The sequence below is a fragment of the Ptychodera flava genome, chromosome 16 (assembly GCF_041260155.1).
Source record: "Ptychodera flava strain L36383 chromosome 16, AS_Pfla_20210202, whole genome shotgun sequence".
Taxonomy (NCBI): Eukaryota; Metazoa; Hemichordata; class Enteropneusta; family Ptychoderidae; genus Ptychodera; species Ptychodera flava.
In genome coordinates, this window is record NC_091943.1 from 39,027,408 (window position 1) to 39,048,071 (window position 20,664).

At 37.0% G+C, this 20,664-nt stretch overlaps 2 protein-coding genes across 3 annotated transcripts in view; one reads left to right on the plus strand and one right to left on the minus strand.

Annotated features, from left to right (window-relative positions):
- The window catches only part of LOC139114802 (far upstream element-binding protein 1-like), a 36,010-nt gene extending 35,216 nt beyond the window's left edge, over positions 1-794 (minus strand). For both annotated transcript variants that reach the window (XM_070676736.1, XM_070676735.1), the window contains exon 1: positions 607-794. In XM_070676736.1, coding sequence (XP_070532837.1) covers positions 607-693 — 87 coding nt within the window. In that variant the 5' untranslated portion in view covers positions 694-794. The remainder of the gene's footprint in view (positions 1-606) is intronic.
- Positions 795-1,823: 1,029 nt separating this feature from the next.
- Positions 1,824-20,664, plus strand: part of LOC139114805 (alpha-tubulin N-acetyltransferase-like) — a 30,830-nt gene continuing 11,989 nt past the window's right edge. Inside the window, exons 1-7 of the mRNA XM_070676738.1 lie at positions 1,824-2,040; positions 4,882-4,942; positions 15,054-15,145; positions 15,911-16,082; positions 18,967-19,068; positions 19,421-19,532; positions 20,319-20,502. Of these exons, the coding sequence (XP_070532839.1) occupies positions 1,952-2,040; positions 4,882-4,942; positions 15,054-15,145; positions 15,911-16,082; positions 18,967-19,068; positions 19,421-19,532; positions 20,319-20,502 (812 nt within the window). The 5' untranslated portion in view covers positions 1,824-1,951. The remainder of the gene's footprint in view (positions 2,041-4,881; positions 4,943-15,053; positions 15,146-15,910; positions 16,083-18,966; positions 19,069-19,420; positions 19,533-20,318; positions 20,503-20,664) is intronic.

The following is a 20,664-nucleotide window of genomic DNA, read 5'->3' on the forward strand; positions in this document are numbered from 1 at the left end:
TCGACGAGCGGTCCGATATTTAGGCCGTAAAACCTCACGGGCTCAAAGAAAGGCGCCAAATTGGCAATTTGGAGCATCGTGGTAGCCATCCTCAGAATCGAAAACCAAGATTTGTAACTGCTCGCGTAAATTAAAATAGCGCCAGTAAAAACGCAGGATCCTCAGTGTGTTGGTAATACCGATTTATGTGCCAGATACTTACCAAGAAACAGCAAATGACACGCTAATTTTGATCCACGCTAGTAATGTACCCAGCGGTCTCTTTTGTCAGTACTGACGTGTGACCCTATACTTAGGCTCAACGCAACACGAATGGCCAAATTATAGATAATAGAGAATCAAACAACGCGTCCAATATCGGTTAATTCAAAAAACCCAGTCATGAAAATTTAAACAATGAAACTTCCTTATTTAAACTGTTTATCATCTGGATTGGGCGAATGAAAGCGATCAAAAGACTCTGGAAAAATTTCCCTCAACACAAAGGTTCACACCGGATAACTGACTCACAAAGGGATTGGCTGAGTTACAGCATGCCAGAGCAGTGCGAAGCCATGTAGCCGCCATTATTACACTAAAAATGTGACGTTCTTCACGACAACTTACCTGCCTAGCTCTTTGGAGAGCATCTGCAAATGCAGCGTTCGTGTCAATAGGGGCAGCAGGTGGGGCTACGGCGTTGTAATCGCCCATTTTGCGCAATATATTTTGGAAAATGAAGAACGGCACTGTCAGTACTGATTTTCACCACGATGTGACGAAAAGCGAGGTGCGAGCGAAAAGACAAAGACTGATTCAGAATCAGTAAGATTTGCATAGGTGAATCCAAATAGGCACCAACTTGAATACTTATCGTATATTTGTTTATTGTAACATATTTTAATTATTTATTTTAACCATTATTGATTAATTAAATCTATTATTTTTTAAATTCGAGTTTCCGTTACAGGGAGACTTTTAATGAATTCTAAATTATGAACATTACATTGCTTCATCAATACACGTGACATACTAGTATTCAGCTACCTGTCCAGACAGATTTGCCCCATACTGGTTTACTAATCAATGCGTGAGTGGTTTTTGCAGTAAATGTTTGGTGATACCCAGGCCAATATTTTGCATTGTACATACAATGTGTCTGTCTCACACAGAGTTGTGGCACCGAATTGAAATCAACTATACCAGAACTGTTGCAATCTATTGTCTGAAACTTATATATCTGCGATCTGATCCAAATGCTCTCAAAAACACGAAAATTAGATATAAACATGCACTATGCATGCATCAAATGATGATATATAGAATGAAAACACTTATTAAGGAGCCAAACAGAGCTCCAGGGGAGAATATTCGACGGTTTATGGAATCGTGAATTAAATTCGACTAATAATTGAAAGAAACTGTAATAAAAAGTGATAAAGAGTAAACAAATATTCCGAGTTTTTTAGGGTGATGGAATAGTCTACTTTTTTCAAGAGTACCAAGTGACATGTAAAGAAGCCAAAATTTTAATTATTTTTCAGTTACCCAAATAGGAATAGTTGATGCCACTTGATCCGTGTGGCTCAGTGTTTTAGTAACAATTACGATTGAAAGTTAAAATATGTTTTCTCAGCTAAAACGGTCTCGCACACAAAGTTGTGTCACCTAACTGAAACCACTTTTATGATCATAGACGTGTTGGGTTGTCATCCTTACGCAGTTCACAGTCCCTCCACACACAAAGGGACTGTGCGCAGTTGAATCGACTAATCTAAGATATATTTCAATATGATTCTTTTTCTGGTTTCATTTTAGCCACTGTTGCGCATGCTCAATTAGATACAAATTTTTTTCGACAAGCAAGATGGCGACCGCTAGTCGAGTTCACTTGATATCAGACAGGTGACTGATGTTGACAAGCTTTGCATTTTCATTCATTTATCTTTGACCTCAACATACACGAGAAATTATGGAATTTCCATTCAACGTAAATCATATATTTGGTGAAGGTAACATTACTCTGCTGGACAATCGACTTATTCCGTATCGGCGAACGAGGTAAGCAAAACTGTGTGTACATTTTATCAACACTGGCACCACTTGCTTGGCAACAAAAGTTACTGTGCGCTGCTTTTCCATTCTTCGCTGTGTTGCGTAACCCAGTGGTCGATTGTGCATCCCAGTTTATTTTAAAATACCAATATTAAATAGCAAAATATCCATTGTCTCCCCATCAACTTTCTTTGTACAATGTATTCGCGAATATTGGATTAATGTAATAATATGACGATGACGAATTTATATCAGTCCCTGCAGAGATTGAGAGACTGTGTTTATGCATCATGTAAATGGATGTATCATGGAGGTAGCTCCTACTACCTCAATGGATGTATTAAAACATCCATGGTTTATATTATGTATCGGAAAGGCCACATTCCGCTTGGAAAGTTACAAATTAACTATACTATGATAATATTAAAGGGACAAAGTCGGCAATTTTTTCATGAATTTTGTTTGATGCAAGATAAGTACTACTTAGATTGTTTGACATGTTGAAAGATACTCAAATGGGTGACCATGCATATATTCGACCTCGGTTTTAGACAAATCAAATGAAACCATCGCGAAAATGAATTAATGGCCATGACCATTAATTCATTTTCGCGATGGTTTTATGTACCGTGTCTAAAACCGGGGTCGAATATATGCATGGTCACCCATTTATTCAGTATCTTTCAACTTGTCAAACAATATAAGTAGTATGTCACTTCAAACAAATTCATGAAAAATGGTTCACTTTGTCCCTTTAAGTATTTTCATCCGTTATTCATTTTATTTCTTGTCACATCATTGCTGCAGTTTCGTAGCCCCGCAACTCCCTTTGAATTTTTTTTGTTGGGGAGATGGGCCCTCTAACACAAAAAAAAATTTCAAAGGGAGTTGTGGGGCTCAAAGCTGCAGCAACTCACATCATAGATAAGAAGTCTTTAATCACAGCTTTAAACGCTGCATTTGCTAACACCTTGGGAAGGGAGCGACATTGACAGAGGTGGGGGGTTGAAAACATCAAGGGAATGTTGGGGGCACTTGAAGGAATTTCAGGACTTAAAGGGGAGGGGGGACTCGAAATAAAACTGTCTGTGATTGATATGAAATGTGTGTTGGGTTGTCCATTTATAGCTGTAACTTTTGACTATTTATTGGTGCTTTGTTTTGTGTACATGTACTATGATGTATCTACTGCAGTTTCTCCTTCTACTCCCTGGAACATGATCATCATGATGTGTTACAGTCTTTACTCTTTTAGTTATACAATAAAGTAACTAGTTCTAGTTTAGTCATCAAGCTAGCACCAGCATCTATCCCTGTGTTCTCACGCACACTACACACACAGACACTATAATTCATTTGTCATCAATATAAACAATGATTACAGTCTTTACACACACCGGTATACAGTGTGGTTTGGTAAACAGTGTAGTTTGCCAAATTGCATATTTGTTATTTTAGCAATGTGTGAGATGTAGGACAAGAAAGTGCAGTTTATACACAGAATTAAAAGGTACTAAAAATTGGCTAAAAGGTACAGCTAATGCCCCTTTTATACAATTATGTTATGTCCAGTTTTCCTGACAGGTGAGGGAACTCATCCTATTTCTAAACCTTTTTAATGTAATCGCCGTTTTTCTGTTTGGCAAGATGAAGTTTTCCAGTAGGAGAAAATATGTCAAAACAGTGCTCTTCTACCTGTGAAGAGAAAAACAGCCTCACAGGCACACTCACAGCCACACATACAAACATTCCGAAAAATCTGTCCATTCAAAAATCAGGAGAGTTTTATTTTGAGGAGTTTCAAAATTACAGCACGTCGAAAGAGGTGCATTTGAATGGGTTTTGATATTGTTAGGGGAGGCATTTGAAAAAATCAGAGAACTTTCTTATACTCCCGCACCTCCCTTCCAGAGGTATTTGTGAATGCAGCCTACAGTTTGTCTTGACTGTCACTGTAGGGGACAAGTAGCCATATTTTTTTATCAGTCAGTGAAAAGAATTTTAGCACACATTACATATTGAAAAAAGTTTTCTTTTCCTCTGAAAACCAAGACATATTCATCCAATGCCATGATACATGCCAGGGTTTTAATCAGTTTATACCAAAGACAGCAGCATGCATATAATAAATTTGGCCATCGTCCCACCACTCATTGTCAGACCTATGCTGAAAGGTTCTATACAATTAATGTAAACATTGTATTTCAGGTACTGGTATGTTGGTGTTTGATGAAACTTAAAACATTTCTATGATAATGTATATCATAAAATTTACATGTTGCTATGTTGAGTCAAATGCATCTCATGCATGAAATACACTGTTTGTAAACAAGAAAGTTGCACAAGCCCAGTTCAGAAGACTGCCTCCCTTTAAGTGAAACGATCTTAGTTATCTTCATGGAGGTCTGCATACATACATGTAGAAGCAAGATCTACTGGCACAATCAATCAACTCATTTTGCAACTTTGTCTTTGTATCTACAAAATATAGTATTTGATTTTCAATCCTGTGGAATTTGTCACAAGAAACATGTATCAGGTGTGAAAATTTATGCTTTGAGTGAAAACATCTTTTGCAAAAGTCGCATGCTGCGCCAACATGCTTGTTATTCTGGTATATTATAATACGTGTTTAAGTAAATACTCAGCACAATTTGACAAATCTGTCATACTTGTATGGTCATTCTGCATGTGAGCTCATTGTATGCCAAACCACAACAAACGTTAAATCAATAAAATTACATGTTTTATTTCTACCACACAAGATTACCAATTGTTGAATGTTTTTTGGACGAAAATTGAGATATGTTTACAAGTCTGAAGAGTTCTGCTGTTCCTTCCTTACAGCTCCAACACAACTGAAAATATGCACACAGTCATTGACAACATGGGAAGGGCATCAGCTAAGGTAAGTCAAGTACCGCCCCCGGTAAGGTCAATATCATGTCTACCATTTTCTGTTTCACAATGAACCTGTTGTTCAGAACTGAAATTGTCAATCAAGATGTACCTCATGCTTCAGTGACAACATCAATATCAATACCATTTCAACCTTTATTAGGGGCCCAAGCCGACCGGCTGGGACCCTATTGTTATTGCTCAAGTTCTACTACTTCCTCTTCTTCCTCTTTTTCTTCTTCTTCTTCTGCCGATTCTTTGTCGACCTAGATCTCTTAAACGGCTAAACCAAAACTTCTCAAATTTGCAGGGCAAATAGGTGTCAATTAGTACTCGTGCACCTGACCCTTGAAATTTTGATTGGTCACGTGACCTGGCGGCCATATTGGATTTTCCAAAAACCTAAAAACGGCTTCTCCAGAAGACCAAGGGGTCTAGTCGATTTGAAATTTTTTGTGTAGCAAGCCTGACTTAAGGTCTTAAGAATTTGCAAATAAAATCGCGTGCGGTCACGTGACCTTGGCCGCCATATTGGATTTTCAAAAATACTCATTTAATCTTTAAAAATCTTCTTTTGCAGAACCAAAACACCGATTAAGCTGAAATTTTACTCATGTCATCCTTAGTGTCATCTCTTTCAAGTTTGCAAAAACCATTTCGATCGGTCACATGGTTTGGCCGCCATATTGGATTATGTGAAATCACAATTTAATCTTTAAAAATCTTCTTCTCCTGAACCGGTCGACTGATTGAACTTAAATTTTATATATATAATCTTTAGTGTGATTTCTTTTAAGTTTGCGAAAGGCGTTTGGATCGGTCACGTGGTTTAGCAGCCATATTGGATTTTGCGAAAAATCGTAATTTAATCTTTAAAAATCTTCTTCTCCAGAACCAAAACACTGATTAATCTGTAATTTTACTCATGTCATTCTTACAGTGATCTCTTTCACGTTTGCAAAAAAAAATTCGATCGGTCACGTGGTTTGGCCACATATTGGATTTTGTGAAATCGCAATTTAATCTTTAAAAATCTTCTCTTCCAGAACAAATACACAGATTGAACTGAAATTTTACACTCATAATCCCTAGTGGTAGTTCTTTTTAATTTCCAAAAGGCGTTTGGGTCAGTCAGTAGGTTTGTTCGCAGTATTGGATATAGCGAAAATCGCAGTTTAATCATTAAAAATCTTCTCAAACTCACAACAAACACACAGATTCAACTGAAATTTTACTCATATCTTTCTTAGTGCGAGCACTTTCAAGTTTGCGAACAGCATTTGGATCGGTTAAGTCGCCTCAATGTTCATAAGGCTGCAGTCTAATACCTCGTCAGTCAGAAGATCGATTAGTGATGTATGATATATAATATTGTACACTTGAAAGTCAAAGACGGCACAACAGACTGCAATGCCCGCTGTCAAATTCAGCTAGCAGTCACACGAACCCTAATCTTGGCACCTTGTGTAAGGCAACTTTGGCGACCAGCTTTTGTACGCCAGGTGACTTTGTCAAGTATACTGCCACGGAAGTACTTAGAGCAGTGTGCCACTAACTTTAAGGGGTGGCCGACTGGTGTGATTGACCGAATAAGAGCGGGACAAGGTCCAACCAGGGCACAATTACTGGGGTCTACGGACAGCTGATATGTGAGTGTCAAGGATCATAAATGAAGCTATTCGGGTAATGTTATGTATAGGTGTCTGAATGCACGCTCACTTGTTCATAACTGATAAAAAAGAAAGATACATGACATTGCAAGGTGTGGTGATTTGTTTATGTTTCTCTATCTGACATGCATGGAGTGGCCCTGGTGTGTTGCGTAACTGAGAGCATGTAGTTTATTAAAGATGCAAACAAGACAACATCAAGCCCAGTGTGTTAATGTCGTAAAACACTGATTCTCAGTTAAAGTGGACAAAGTGGAGGCTAAAATGGTTTTGTATTTGATGTCGGCTAATCAGTATAGTTTTATATCTCGAGTATTAGGGACATGACTTTGCGCTAATGTGCAAATTTTCAACACATAAATCAACTAAGTTTCTATTTTTCGTGCTATTTAATTATAAGTATGCCAATTAACCGAGTAATTTACGTTACCAAGGAATGTTTTTGAAATAGTTATACCCATTAAAGTAGCCACAGATATTTCGGAAAGTAATGTTTTCATTTAAGAGCAAGTTACCCATAGCCTTCATGAAATAGGTAATTAACGCTTACAACACAATGTTGATAGACAAAAAATACTGCCAAGTTCGTGATACCATCAATCTTAACAAAATTTTCATGAACTCTGATATTATCTTTTATGATATATAAAAGTGACTATAGTTTCGCTTTAAATTGTTTGTTTGTTTACTTGTGTTGAGTGCGAAATAGGAACACTGAGATTAACAACTGCGCTACGTTGTCAATAAAAACATTATATGGTCCTGAAAAGTTGTAACGTAGATTACGTCAATATTGTCGGTGGTAACGTAAATTAAAGAAACTATTACAAGTTACATGGCTCTTGTCATCTTTTAAACATTTTGTTTTGTCATAATTAATATCAAAGGAACAAATTGACTTTATCAATAACAATCTTTCTGTTAACAACTAAGTCACTTTGATTCAAAATTGTATGTTATCTAATCTCTCTTAGGAGGGATTATGGAATGTCTTATCAATCAAATGGAACGTTTCATCCATCGAAATTCCAACATTTCTGTAAAACACTTGGCGTTTCAAATGACATCAAAAAATCATAAATATTGGATGAACTAACATCTTTGTAGTCCTCTGCAGTAGTTTTCAGCTATCTAATACACTGATATTTACGATAAAGTCGATCTTGAATGATAATAACGTAAATTACATATTACTTCCAATTACCTCATAGAAATGTAAAGTTGAAAAGTCACCGACTTCGCTTGGGGAAATAAATGTAGAAATGCAAATTTTAATCGTCATTTTTATATAGATATAGAGTAAAGGACTATAATCCATCATACTTACAAGAAAGACAAATGCTACCGAACACATTTCGAAACGCAACATGCGGTAAATTGTCTGAGAATTCAGAAATATCATTCTCTTAACAATTTCAGTATTGTAGCAGCTTCATTACATTAAGAAGTCATCCTTGTTTAACATATTGATCAATCAGACTTAAGGAAACTTATATGGTATTTTAGCGAACTGTCTTATCCTTTTCCAAAACTTCTTCTTGTGCTATATCATCAGTTAATGAGCTTACATGCAGAATTCTGCCACATTTATATTTTTACTTTTGCTCAATACAGCACAATACATCTTTCAACGAGAGCCTTGACCTGGGCATTTTTCCCGTGTCGTATTCTGTGACTGAACAATTACTGAGTGCCTTTTTGACTTTTTGTCTTCTCCGACAACAACTGCATTGACTTTGGAATTTTCTTTTGTCTTTGCTGTGCTGCCCTCTTACTTTAACTATTTTACTGGGTTGTAGTACACGTACATCTTGACACGCTCCCTATCCTTCCTCTTAAAAACTCTTCCCAGTTTAAGTCACTTTTCATCCGCTTTAAGCTCTATGAATTTCTACTCTAGCTTTCCCCATTCTGCAAATAGTAGACATATTGCCCATGACGATGTTGAAAAAAAAAAACAAGAACACATTGTTGTCACATTAATTGTAATCTACGTTACGGTTATTGCAACTAAATATTATCTATTAGAAAATTACAGTATGTTTGAATATGGCATTTTGAGGAAGTCACAACTTTGTTGTTTACTATTTAGTACTTTTACAAGCTTTAAAATATCAAATGTGATTTTATAACGAGTGCTTCTTCGCATATGTAACTTACGTTACCGCTACTTTGAAATTTGTTGTTTTCAATAGTTATATGATTATATATATTTCTCTGCCTTTGCTGATTATTAGTTTGCTTCGTTAATTTGTATATTATGTCAAAATACCAAACGTTTTACTGAAAATCAGATTTAGCCCTATTCAGTTTGCTTTTTAAAATTTAAGTAATTTACGTTACAATGCCAACCTGCAAACATGGTCAGTCATATGATCCAGATTTATTTACAGTGTTGCCAAATGAAGTTGATTCTCAAGTTGTAACGTACCCGAACAGCAAGACAGAAAGATAACAAATCATATCATGACACGTATTGTTACTGTATCCTGGACGCGTCAAGATGAGGCTACACCGTACATGAGCAAAATATTCACAGGGTCTGTCTTTTAGAATCATTTCCTCACATTTTGGTCTGTCTGAATGGCGATTTGAGTAGTCTGCTGTTGTCAGCTACCGGACAGCGTGTCGGCCTCGTTGTGAATAGTATTGGCGTAAACACCAAGTCAGTGTGCGGTGGCCTCCTTTAGGGTAATACGCTGGTAACGTTTTTTACTAGTAACGTAGTTTACGTAACGTTCATTACATTTTAAAACCTTTTCACACAATTTCTGCATAAATTCAGCCTATTGAAAACAAATATCTGTTTCACATGAAAGATGACCTTGTTCAAAAATAAATTATGTGAATTGCTAAAACTTATCTACTTGAGCAATCAGAAAATTTACGGTAACGTTTATTACATGATTATCTATACGGGTAGAATGGGCGAATATGGCAAATGAGCAACTTCATGTTGTAAGGAAAACATTGTTTACTTACTACTGAAACAGAACTAGAACAAATCATGTCCATGTACCATTTCTTTTTATAACAGAATAAGGAAATATATCCGAATTAATTGCGTACATCAACTATGGACAAAAATTGCTTAATGAATGATCACGTAAATTACCTAGATTATACGACAACGAAAGTTCATGAAGGAAACGGTGAAGGCAGTAATTCTTCAGCATAAAATTTGCTTTACTAAATGCGTGACATATTACTACAAAGAAAAAAGGAACGAAATATTTTGATACCCCTGCAAATTTTCGGAGAAAAGAGTGAACGTAAAGAGTTTACTGAATGCGACATATTTTTTACTGTGGATTTGATGAGAAAAACAAATTCAAAAAAGGGTAAAATTATTTAAATAATGCATTTAAATGGTACATGTAGATGTTTCTAGTGTAAAATAGCTATTTTGTTTAAAGTTTTAACATCCGATAAGACTTTCCTACGCACTGTTAATTTTTATAGCCATACGACACCGCTCAAACCAATTTGTCCCTGTTAACTGAGAATCAGTGAAAAATCGCTGATACACATCGATTAAAACAACACCTTGTTTAATAAAGTTCTGCAGCTTGATCGTATTTCAATGTTGCTTTGTGCCATTGCACGCCCGGTCTGTGAAATCGCCGAAGTTTACCTGATATTTATCAGCGATTTGGGGACTCTAATATCGATACTAGACGATAGTAGAATGACCGGCCCTGTGCTTCGGTACGCCAGATCTGTGAAATTGCCGATATTTACTCGATGTTTATCGGCAATTTGGGAACTCTAGTATCGATACAAGACGATACTAGATTCTGTCAAATCGCTGGTAAATAACCGATATATATATTGGAGATTACACCACCTTGCCTACAGTTCTGGTCAAGCCCGACTTCCAAGGACTGACTCTAACTTCGATACTGGACGAAACTAGATTCTGTCTAATCGCCGGTAAATATCCGATATCGGAGATTTCTCCACCTTACAGTTTTGGTCAAACCCGACTTACAAGGACTGACTCTAGTTTCGATACTAGACGATATAGATTCTGTCAAATCGCGGGTAAATATCCGGTATATATCGGAGATTTCACCAAATTACAGGTTTTGCCAAATCCGACTTCAAAGGACTGACTCTAGCTTCGATACTAGACGATAGTAGATTTTATCAAATCGCGGGTAAATATCCGATATATATCGGACATTTCACCACCTCACAGTTCTTGTCAAACCCGACTTCCGAGGACTGACTCTAGCTTCGATACTAGACAATACTAGATTCTGTCAAATCGCTGGTAAATATCCGATATATATATCGTAGATTTCACCACCTTACAGGTTTTCACAAATCCGACTTCCAAGGACTGACTCTAACTTCGAAACTAAGCGATACTAGATTCTGTCAAACGATCAACTCCATGACTCATTTAGCACTTTCCTTGTGTATTTTATCCACACACTCTACATTAGGCGCCATACAATAAATTCTTGTTTGCTTTTCGCGTGCGGGTAGGATTTTCAATGGACGAAATCTGAAAAACAAACATAAATCGCCTGCTTGAAAATAAGGTGCGTTGTGGCCTTCCTTTGTTCGCAATGACGCAGGCAGTGTTTCCGCTGCCTGCTCGCAAAATCGCAAATGCGAGAAAAAAGTAGCGTTTGCCGAGAAGATTTAGGCAAAAATTAGCCAAACCTGCGAATCGAAAATTGCACTATGATGTCATCACTTAGTCTGTCCACGCGCTGTCCTGCATTTAGTCTCGCATGCCAGACCTCGAACCTGCATGCGACGCGAGCGGCGAAGCCGCGAGCAGCGAGTAACCGCAGGTTACGAGGTCTGGCAAGAACCAACTGCTCAGGAATGTGATGACGTCAAAAGTGGGCTGTCTTTCCTATGCTAATAAGTATAACTTGTGGACCACCGCGTACAGACGGCCATAACGCATTTTCACTGTACTTGTCCACCACGTTTCACGTATCTGCGCCGAAAAAAACACTCAAGCAAAAATCTACGGCGAGAATTTGTGAGGCCATTTACCACCAGCTCATCGGCAGTTGAATGGGGCCCAAAGTCCGAGCTTCGTTTGAACGGAGCAAAATGAAAAAGCAAACTCCATAGAGGATGTCGATCAACAAAATGCAATCGCAAGCATTGAAGCAAGGCTGGAGCAATCTTAAAATTAGAGATTGGCCATATCTTGTCGGCAAATTCACGGAAACATCGTCTCCTTCCAGATAATCTGTCATGGCTACCTCCTGCTTCGGTTTCAGGCTGTCCATCACCACTTTCTTCAACGGCATAGATCATTTTTGCAGATTTTTTTCATCATGGTTACTGGGGATAGCGTAACCGTGATTTCATAAAGCCGTACTACTGTCTGAGGTCAACGTAAGGCAGTTTACTTCGAATGAAACATTTCTGGATGAATGACACAATCATTCAGTCAAATTCAAAAGGCTATTTTTAGACGCTCCACCTACATTCATGAATAAACAATAGATGTACTCTTTCATCCAGCCGATTTTCGAAGCATTCTATTGGACAGTATATATAGCACGTCGGTTCTAGCCAGTCCTCGTAACCTGCGGTTACTCGCTGCTCGCGGCTTCGCCGCTCGCGCCGCACGCAGGTTTCGAGGTCTGGCATGCGAGACTATCCTGCATTCAACTTGAGACGTAATGCTTTATCTCTGTTCATCCCCGTCAGAAGATCGTATTTGTAACACATACAGTAATGAATAACATTGTAACGAAATAGCTCAGAAACCAAAAGTACCCCATATGTTTACCATGACTATTCGACTAAAATGTTACTAAGTTTTGGGTTGGACAACTTCGCACAATGTGCCTACAGATTACTCCGTGCACTGTGCAGTACAGTGTCGTCGTCAACACTGAAGGATTGTAGTGACGGTGAAACTAAGCAAAAATGGTAAACTCTCGTTTTTTGACTTAGGCAGCTCCACCAATATGGGGAGAAACCACCCCTAACACAGGTTCTAAGCGCAAGTAGAGCTATGAAATGGAAAGAAAGATTATGATCAGAGTAGAAAAGTCGACTGGAATTTGCATGGTCAAAAGCTTACGCCTTTTTTGTCAATACGAGTAAGGCACTCCTGAACGGTGAAAACATTGGTGGTGTATTGCTGCCAACAAGAAAAAATCTTTACTGACGTTAGGAACTTGTGTGAATTGGCCTCCTTAAAGATGAATTCGCAAGAAATTTCAGTGTATTGTGACGTGATATCGTAAACAGATTTACAGAGAAGGCGCTCGCTCGTCCGCCGAGTACAGTCGACGTACTTACACATTCATATCGTGCCAATGCGCAAGTCTTGTCGCGATATTTGAGCATTTAACTTGATTGTCAGTGAAACAAAAAGATCTTTCTCCATATCAAATCATTATGTGTTTTATATTTTAGGGTTCTCTTTACGTAATAGACATGAACATTTGGATTTATGATCCATGATTTCTGCGATCCTGGCATGATTCGAGCTCGCCGTGAATACGCTCTGACGTTTTTGGTGATGACCCCTGACCCAAGTGTCATCGATACGCTGTGCGCTGTCCAAGCATCGCTTGCTAAATTCATCGAGCTACCAAAGCTCGCTAAATTAAAGCGTAAAGCAAATGTGTCGAAAGTCTAAAATGCACACATTTCTCAAGTCTGAGAGTATTTTACTTTTGAACTGCTATGAAAATGGATATCTAATTCGTTTGAAAAACTGGTATGCTGAAGCAGGTTTCGTGCCGTTGTCTATAGCGCGATATGAACAGTACTGCATTGATAGCGATTACAGGTTTGTAACTATTAAATATAGCTGCATCGCATACGCCTAACTTTTGACAAGTATAACTAGCCTTTAAAGTTACAGCTAAGGGAGCATTTCACTCAACAGAAACAGTGCTCAGGACTAGTATTATTTGACTCTTAAAAAGGAGGATTCGTACTCAAGGCTGTTATGATTTGTTCAGCTACCCACTCTTCTTATTGCAAAAATTGTAATCTTATAAAAGAGACAGTATTTTCAACTTTTACCACGATGTTTAGCATTTATTTCCTGAGTGACAACTCCATACTTTGTTATTGCCAGTAACTTTTGCAGTTTATTATTTGGAATCTTCAGGTTTTGAAGAACACCTTTTTGTTCTACCCAACATTTTCAAATTCATAGTATACAGGTCATCAAAACAACTAGTATGCCAAGAAAAATAAAACATTTCTTTGTTATCCTAGACAAATTTCAAAAATTATGTGGTGACGCGGGTTTCTTTATTTATTCTTCAATCAACAACGCGGGAAAAAATGGCAACAACATATGAATGCACGCAGAGATAAATGAACAGCAGTGTTGCTTTATTATTTTTGTACAGCAACAGTTCAGCGGTTTGACTTTAAGTGCAACATTTGCAAATTTTTCACAGAGTAATATAACAGTGAAATACGTGTACAGTTCTGAATGGAATGTTAGTGTCAATTATTTAGTTTATGGTTCTGTTTTATACATGCACTATCGTGATGTATTTTTTGCAGTTTTTTTTCAGTCAATTATTTAGTTTACGGTTCTGTTTTATACATGCACTATCGTGATGTATTTTTTGCAGTTTTTTTCATTTATTTCCTCATTAGCAGAAAATAGCTGTTTTATACATGCACTATCGTGATGTATTTTTTGCAGTTTTTTTCATTTATTTCCTCATTAGCAGAAAATAGGTGGACACAGCAGATCTGAATTGACACGCGCGAGGATGAGAAAAAAAACACTTTATTTTTCTTGTCATCACATCAGTCTGTATGGCTTACAAGTGACCACATAATCAGTTGAAATTTATTGTAATGCTATTTACCGTTTGTCTATGACACACACACTTTTCAAAGTGATGTAAATGGGAAATCGGGAAAACGATCTTTGACACGAAATTTTCATGTATAACAACTAGTTTAAGTATTAATCAACACATAGGACACATGGTAAATTTACAGAATGAGTTATGATGATATACATCAATTGTCACGTTGTTCGCCTCTCTCTGTCAAGCATACTTGTCAAAATCATTTTAAATAAGAATTGAGATGCGTCAGCTTTTAAATGTATTTTCAAATGTGTTAACAACTAGTCTAAAAATTTCTCTACACACAAGACACATGGAAGCTCAAAATGTGCACATAGTATCATCAGTGCAAGTACTTTCAACCATGGCAACCGCTTGGGCCCCGCCAACGCTGCTTGCAGCTTTAATTTAGAATATTGTTCTCAGAAGAAATTGAATACTTACAAAATTATACATTTCACATACATGTCAGTGCTAATTTTTATGTACATGTATTAATTTATGAAATTGAATGAAAGCAATTATTTGTATTTGCATGGAGGGGAGAATAATGGCAGTGCTTGTGTTCATGAAAGGCAAGATACTATACATGTACATATAAACCAACACATTTTTATGTGTGTTTAACTTACAGGCCCAAGGATTGCGTGCACCGATTACATCAAGCAGTAGAATTAAGCTTTCTGATCATCATCTGTATATTATGAAAGAGGCTGAAGCAAACAAGTGAGTGAACCAACAGTGTACAGTCAAATTGAGTGGAATCATACATCGCTACATTGGCCAAGCCATTAACCTTTGTTTAACTTAAAGTACATCATGATTTCTTCCTGAAGCGGTGACAAAATTCACCAAAAGCCATAATATTTATTTTAATAGAACTTTTTTCTAGTGATTGAACCTCTTTGACGGTTCCATTTATATGATAATTTACATCATGCAGTTGTCCTTCTTACACCTCGATTTCCACCCACATATTTATCATTCCACCAAGTATGATTAAACGTTTATGGTTCTGATATGGGTTTTGTAGACCGTGGCCATCTGGTGTAAAGGCCGTCACACACACAGGCCCTTCCACCATACAACCTAGGTCCACAAACCTGCATCAGGGTCAGAAAGATTATTATTGAATCTGATCCCATTTATCACAGCTGACAGTAATTACTAGTGTCTGTGATAGGCATTTTTGATAACTCTGTTCAAACAGTTGGGACGGTAGCTCTAATTAAAAATTATCTTACAGATAATAAACATTGAGTGTTATTTGAAAGTGTCATTGTCCAACCCTACCCTTTACATGTTTTATTTACATGCCTTAGCAGGTAAAGAACTAATGAATAAAGGAAAATACTTTGAAACATCACAAACTAATTATGACTGTCACAGCACTTTGTTTTCAATCACATACACAGTTCTGTGATGTGAATGGCATTAGAGACAGATGAATACACGTAAGGGATACATTGAACTTCAATTTCCTTTATTCAGTGGTTTAGGTAGTGTTATTGGAATTCTGAAGATTGGAAGGAAAAGGCTTTTTGTCATTGACATACACGGCAATCAAACTGAACTGGAACCTCTCTGTATATTGGACTTCTATGTCCATGAATCATGTCAGAGGAAAGGATATGGCAAAAGATTATTTGAACACATGCTTAGGGTAAGTTTTAAATTATGTGTGTTTATTATATACATACATATACACCATTCTTGCTGGCTTTTTTAATGTTTGTATCAAATAGTACCACTTATTTATACCTCAATTTCTCACAACTATTTCTAAATTATAATGAATCACAGACAGACTGTTTATAATTGTTCAATGCGGTAATATCTGGCTTTCTACATGCACTCTTTTACCTCTCTCATCTGTATTTTATAGTCATAAAACTAAGGTCAAACGCTTTTCCCAGGCCAAGTGTAAGTGATTATGTGATTAGGTATACTACAATTAATCCATGTGTGTTAATAACCCTACAATGAAACAAAGCTACCATAAACACAAGTTACTTAAGTTTTCACACAGGATTTTGATGATTGCATGCAAAAACTGTGAGTTGTCGTGCGAACTTCGCGCAAACATTGCATCCACGATGTTAGTCCTGTCAGTTATAAATTTAATATGCATCAAATCAGCCATACAGGTAGGCAACCATACACGTATGTAAATTGTTGCACTGCCCAACATTCTAAGTACAAAAAAAAACATTGTCCATGCACGGCTAGGTTACAGTCTTTTGCTGATGAAGCTGGCTAAAAATATTGCCAAGTTTATCACTCATCTTACGTATCATTAGCAATTGATTGATATGCAAATTATGTTACCAATTTGAAAAATGAAAGTTGGATGTTACAAATTACAGAAAATCATTCTCAGTTGATCATGGCAGGCAGATACATGTAGCTTTCTCTGTGTCTTTGCACAAAGTAGATTTAGATCAAGATGCGAGATAATTGTCAACAATCAGCTCTTGTTTTCCACAATGCAAGCAAAGGTCATACTGAGTCAGTGAAAGAGCTTTCACTGAATTATCCTGTTGAATAAATTGATTGGACTTTGTACGGACATAGTGGCTGAAGAGAAGTGTCATTGGTGTTAGAATGAAGGCAGAAATCCCCTTTCTCATCCATTCATATACGCACTGCCTCACACAAAAACTTGTTCCATTGATCTGTTCACAATCTCAGCATTGGAAAAGCCAGTCAAACAATACCAGGACATAGTCAATCAGGTGTTCTGTTATAATTTTGATACGTCAGCCCAGCGTTATGAGCAATTACCAGTCATGCAAGATGTCATCAACAGTACAGAAATGATACTGATAAAGGTGACTTCTTCTGCCAATATATTAATTGACAAGTACTGGCCTGCTGTATGTGCAACACTCAAAATAGTTCAAAAATGATGCCACCAACAATGCAAAAGCTCTCAGAATTCTCAATGATGTGAAAGGATGTTCATTCATTGCTGTTACTTGTCTGCTGTTAGTCATATTTCTGGTTATCACAAGGGACAGTAAAACTTTCCAAACTCTAAATCTTGATTTGTCCATACCATGTGTGATGATCAATACTCTGATTGACAGTTTGACAGCAATGTGAGATGACCACCACTTGTTTGCTCACTCGTCGAACTTCAAAGATAATATTGAATGACCAGACAATGAACAAGCCACAGCTTGTTTCAGAGATGTTGAGATGAGGGATTCCAACTTGATCATGCAGCACAGTACTACATTAATAAAATTACTGAAAACATGAACAGATGGTTTCCTGCCAATGCCCTTGATATTTTGATATCATTTTTAGATTGTGTTTAATCAACCATATTTACCTGCCACACAAAGATCGATACATGTAGGTCAGCATCATTGGAGCCTTCCAAGCGATGATCGACCATAAAGTGATGAAAAAGATCTGTTTGATGCGAAAAAGTCTTTATGTTGACTTGGTGCAGTTCAAGGATTTTGTGAACCCAGACCAGCATCTGCAGTTCTGTGAATTTTGTTAGGAGTTAATTACAAATCATAGCAGAAACTTTCCAGACTTTTCAATAATTGCTGAGATTGCTCAGACAATACCAGTGTTGAGGTTGAGTATTTGGGTTTTCCTGCCAGAACTGAATCAAGTCGATGTTCCAAAGTCATCTCTGTGTAACCTGGTTGCAAACACTGATGCAGGTGTACATTGAAGGACCAGAGAAGTCAATTTTTGACTTTTGCAGAGAGAAGGAAATTTCCTTTTTGGAAAGCAAAGACATTAATAATATTAGTCATGGTCTGTGTTTTGGTGTGAAGTTTGATCGATAAATGTAAACATAAATTAGTGCTTTTCTGAATCTGACAAATGGAGTAACATGAGCTTGATTTGCTACTATCTCAACAATTCTGTTTTAATATAGTGTTATCAGCAAAATGTTCTGTTTCTGAAGTGGTGTTGCCCTGTTTTTATTGTTGAACTTTGAAACATAGTTAAATTGATGTACCAGATTGACAGCATGTGGGTAGTCAATGGCTCATGACTACTGTATGTGCATGTTAGGTCAAGATACTTTGGATTTTATCAATGCATCAAAATGAGACAGTGTAGATTGGATTAATATGTGACCTGTTGCACATTGGTTTATTCTATTTTATTATTCAAATATTATGCATGCAATGCATTTACAAACTAAAATGCCTAGCGGGGCCAGGGGTCTGATAAAAATAATAATCATGATTATTTTTTTCCAAACAGAGACATGGCAAACATAGCACTTTCATAGCCAAGCACATCACTAACAATCATCCTTGGCCAAGTTTTTTAGTTCAGGATTTAAATAAGAAGTACATTCACGTATTTACAGTTTGTATTCTACAGAGCCTTGAGAAATGGTGAACACCTTATTCGTGAGTCTTGTATCTGATGATATCTCTTGATTGTGACTGCTGATGATTGTCATCTACATGTATAGACAATCACATCAAATCCAATTATTCATCTTCTAGCACTGTAACAGATGCCCTCAATTGCAATACAATGTCAATCTTCTTGTTTTTACTTAGACAGAGAATGTGAAAGCCCAGCACTTAGCCATTGATAGGCCATCTCCAAAATTTACATCATTTCTTGTTAAACACTACAACTTAAGAGTAACAATACCACAGGTGAGTTCAGCCCATATACAGTACTCATATACATGTACAATACCCATATACAGTACCCATATACATGTACAATACCCATATTCTAGACATGATGACTCGGTGTTAGAGACTCACTACCTTCATATCATACAACAGTCTTGTAATATCATTCACTGGATGAGTAGTGTATCACTTTTAAGACCAGACAAAATGTCTATATAATATACATGTATCATAAAGTACCAAATAGAGCAAAGAAATCATTGCATGGAGGAATGTTGGCTTACGTTACTTAAGGACTCAAAACTCTGTGAATTGTTTGCATGCAGGAAATGCTGTCAACTATATTATCAGTAATTCCCTTTCCTTTCAGGTCAACAATTTTGTTATATTTGAAGGATTTTTCAGAGGACAGCCAGAATCCAGCTATGTCCGCAAGAGATCCAGATTCAGTGCTCAGGACAGAAAACTGTCAATACCTCCAAGTTAGTTCAGTTGTACAGCAGTATTCTTTAGTTTTGAAGGGATTTCCACGTTTTTACACACTCTAGTCTTGTGATACTATGCCGGAATGAAATACAAAACCTGTATTAGAAATATTTTGTGCTTCTACTCTATATCAGTGCATAGCACTGCATGCTTGTGCTTTTCAGTGAAAAAACTCAGTAAAATATGAACTCACAAATATAAAATCCCACGAACATGTACACAAGTATTGTACAATGTGAGATACAGTAATTCCAGCATTTGAGTGCTCTATTTGAATTTTCTCAGTCCCAATGGACCTGATGACACATACAGACAATTAGAGTGAAAGATTATGTAAACAGTTATACTATGTGTTCAAATCAGCTATCCAAAGATTGAGTCAGCTTCAACCAGAATGACTTGGTCAAAACGCACCTTGGGAATGGTGTTAACATGCAGAATGATCTAAAAAGAAAAGTTCTTTAGTGTGAAAGGAAGGAATATCATTAACTGTTCAACATTTCAGTGAAATGATTGTCTAGCAATTAACATAAGAAAGATGTGTGCAAATATTAAAAAGTGAGTACAAGTTTCTGTGTACGTGTACCGGTACATGTCTTCAGCTGTAGGGCAAGCAGTCTACGGTGTTTGATTGAAACATGTGATCATTGAAATTGAATACCTGTAACAGATCTGTCAAAACTGCAATATCAGAAACATTCTGGCCTGCATTAGAGGTTTTTTAAACACTTGCATATAAAACAAAAACTCAAGTATGGGTACATTCTTGCATTCTTGCACAGCGTATGAAAGGGAGTCGTCATGGGCAAGCATTGCAAGTTACCAAACCAGTACAGGACCTGAAAATGATGTATTGAAAAATGTTCCTTTGAACAACTCTTCAGCATTGCAAGGTGCCATGGTAACAGGGAGTGCCTTGGAGAACAAAGCAACAACATCATCGTCACAGATAAATGATAGACAGGGGTAAGTAATTGACATGTTATTGCAAGTATACTGGTACCATGTAGTAAAAGTTGGTAGTAGTTGTAGTTTAACTGGTGAGTAAGTTACTTTATAGACTAACATTATTCAGTGTTTTGCCCAGAGTGCGTTCTTGCGTCTTTTGACGCAAAATTAGCAATAATG